At 49.3% G+C, this 2,270-nt stretch overlaps 1 protein-coding gene across 1 annotated transcript; it reads left to right on the plus strand.

Moving 5' to 3' along the window:
• Window positions 1–967: 967 nt before the first annotated feature.
• On the plus strand, window positions 968–1,975 carry GPR119 (G protein-coupled receptor 119; the record flags this gene model as incomplete). Its single annotated transcript, XM_084870662.1, has 1 exon — window positions 968–1,975. One exon carries the CDS (start codon window positions 968–970, stop codon window positions 1,973–1,975), a length of 1,008 nt encoding a protein of 335 aa, XP_084726788.1.
• Between the last annotated feature and the right edge of the window lie 295 nt (window positions 1,976–2,270).

Raw genomic sequence — 2,270 nt, forward strand, 5'->3', positions numbered from 1 at the left:
AAGAAAGGCAAGGTTACAAGATAAAAAGGCAAGGCTGGCAGCTACTGCTCATGACCAAAAACGTGGCCTGCCATGCATGGTGCAGAAAATTTTCCAGTGCGTATATCTCACAGACACAGCCTTAGACAGGGATGGGCTCTATTCTAAATGAAATGAAGGCTATTTACAGTTCTCAGCTTGATTTTTCTCTCCCTTCTAAATCCCAAACTGACTGAATTCCGAGGGATGAGAAAGAGGGAAACAGCACACCTTGTTTGAGAAAATTAGAATCTGAGGTATTAGGAAGCAAAAGATAAGAAAAAGCTTAAATGTATGATAAATCCTCTGGAAGTGTGCTGGGCCCTGAAATAGCTTGCTTGCCCTCACTTCCCACATCAACTGATTATAATCATCTTGCTTCATTAAAAGCAATCATTATTGTAACTGAGAATTAGTTATTGGGCAAATGCTTGATTAAGATGAAATTAGTTGTTAAGCTTGAAGCTGAGGAAGAAAAGAAGTGGAAATTTAACTTCAAACTGTGGAGGAAGAAAAGGTGTGGTTAAGTCAATCGTATCATCTGCCAAACAGGAGATCTGCTGAATGCTCCAATCCCTCCAAAGTCTGTGAAGCATCAATGAAAGGAGAGAGAGCCTGGTGAGAGTGTGCACCAGGTACTTTCAAGTTGTCTAGTAACTTGGTTGTTGGAAGGGGAGGGACTAGCTCAGGGCCTAGGGGGGGGTCTGCACAGGGATTGCTGCCTTCAGAGAGCTGGAGAAGCAAGAGGCTGAGGACTGAAAAGGGAAGGGTGAGTGATTCTTAATAACCAGCAGGATCCCAAAGATGACAAGCTGCCAGCCTGGACTGCCAGTGATGGCCAGAATGGTGCTGCAGCTCTGAATCCACAGCTGCTTCTCCTCCAGCCCATGAAAAATTGATCTGGCAAGCCAGCATGCCTTGGTAAGTGGAAATCCTGCCACTTCCAGACATGGAGTCATCTTTCCCATTTGGAGTGATCCTTGCTGTCCTGGCCTCCCTCATCATTGCTGCTAATGTACTAGTGGCCGTGGCTGAGCTGTTGCTGATCCACAGGAATGATGGTGTCAGTCTCTGCTTCACCTTGAATCTGGCTGTGGCTGACACCTTGCTTGGTGTGGCGATTTCTGGCCTCGTCACTGACCAGCTCTCCAACCCAGCTCGGCCCACCAAGAAGAACCTGTGCACTTTTAGGATGGCATTTGTCACTTCCTCTGCAGCTGCCTCTGTCCTCACAGTCATGCTGATTGCCTCTGACAGGTACCTTGCCATCAAGCAGCCTCTCCGCTACTTTCAGATCATGAATGGGTTTGTGGCTGGAGCCTGCATTGCTGGGCTGTGGTTGGTGTCTTACATCATTGGCTTCCTCCCACTTGGAGTCCCCATATTCCAGCAGACCACCTACCAGGAGCCCTGCAGCTTCTTCGCTGTGTTTCACCCGCGCTTTGTGCTGACTCTCTCCTGCGCTGGCTTCTTCCCAGCCCTGCTCCTTTTTGTCTTCTTCTACTGTGACATGCTCAAGATTGCCTCTACGCACAGCCAACAGATCCGGAAGATGGAACATGCAGGAGCCACGGCTGGAGCTTACCGGCCCCCACGGACTCCCAGTGACTTCAAGGCTGTCCGCACTGTGGCTGTTCTCATTGGGAGCTTCACTCTGTCCTGGACCCCATTCCTTATCACTGGCATCGTGCAGGTGGCCTGCAAAGAGTGCCACCTCTATTTAGTACTGGAACGGTACCTGTGGCTGCTTGGTGTGGGCAACTCCCTGCTCAACCCACTCATCTATGCCTATTGGCAGAAGGAGGTGCGGCAGCAGCTCTACCAGATGGCCCTGGGAGTGAAGAAGAGGCTCGCTTCATTCCTCCTCCTTCTCTTGGCCAGGGATGGTGGCCCAGACGTGTCGAGGGAAAGCTCCTGTCATATTGACACTATCTCCCACCCACAGCTTGATGGCTAAGACGGTAAGGGGAAAGAAGTTTCAAAATGCCCTTTCCTTCCTTTTTCTTGGTCCCAGCCAGAAGATCAGATGGAGCTAGGGGAATGAAAGCACTTATTTCAGGCAATTGATCATCACCCACACCCCCTCACCCCAGACTGAGAGGTAACTGAGGCACATTGCGGACTTTCTTCTAAAATCAGTTTCCTCACTTGCAAATCTCCATTCCTGTGTCCTTCTCTTGCAATAAGTCTGTTTCTCCTGTATAGGTATACTTACCTAAAGCAAGAAATGTACTACTGTGCCCAGCTGGTAT

This window comes from Pipistrellus hanaki (assembly GCF_964339955.1).
Source record: "Pipistrellus hanaki genome assembly, chromosome: X".
Lineage (NCBI taxonomy): Eukaryota > Metazoa > Chordata > Mammalia > Chiroptera > Vespertilionidae > Pipistrellus > Pipistrellus hanaki.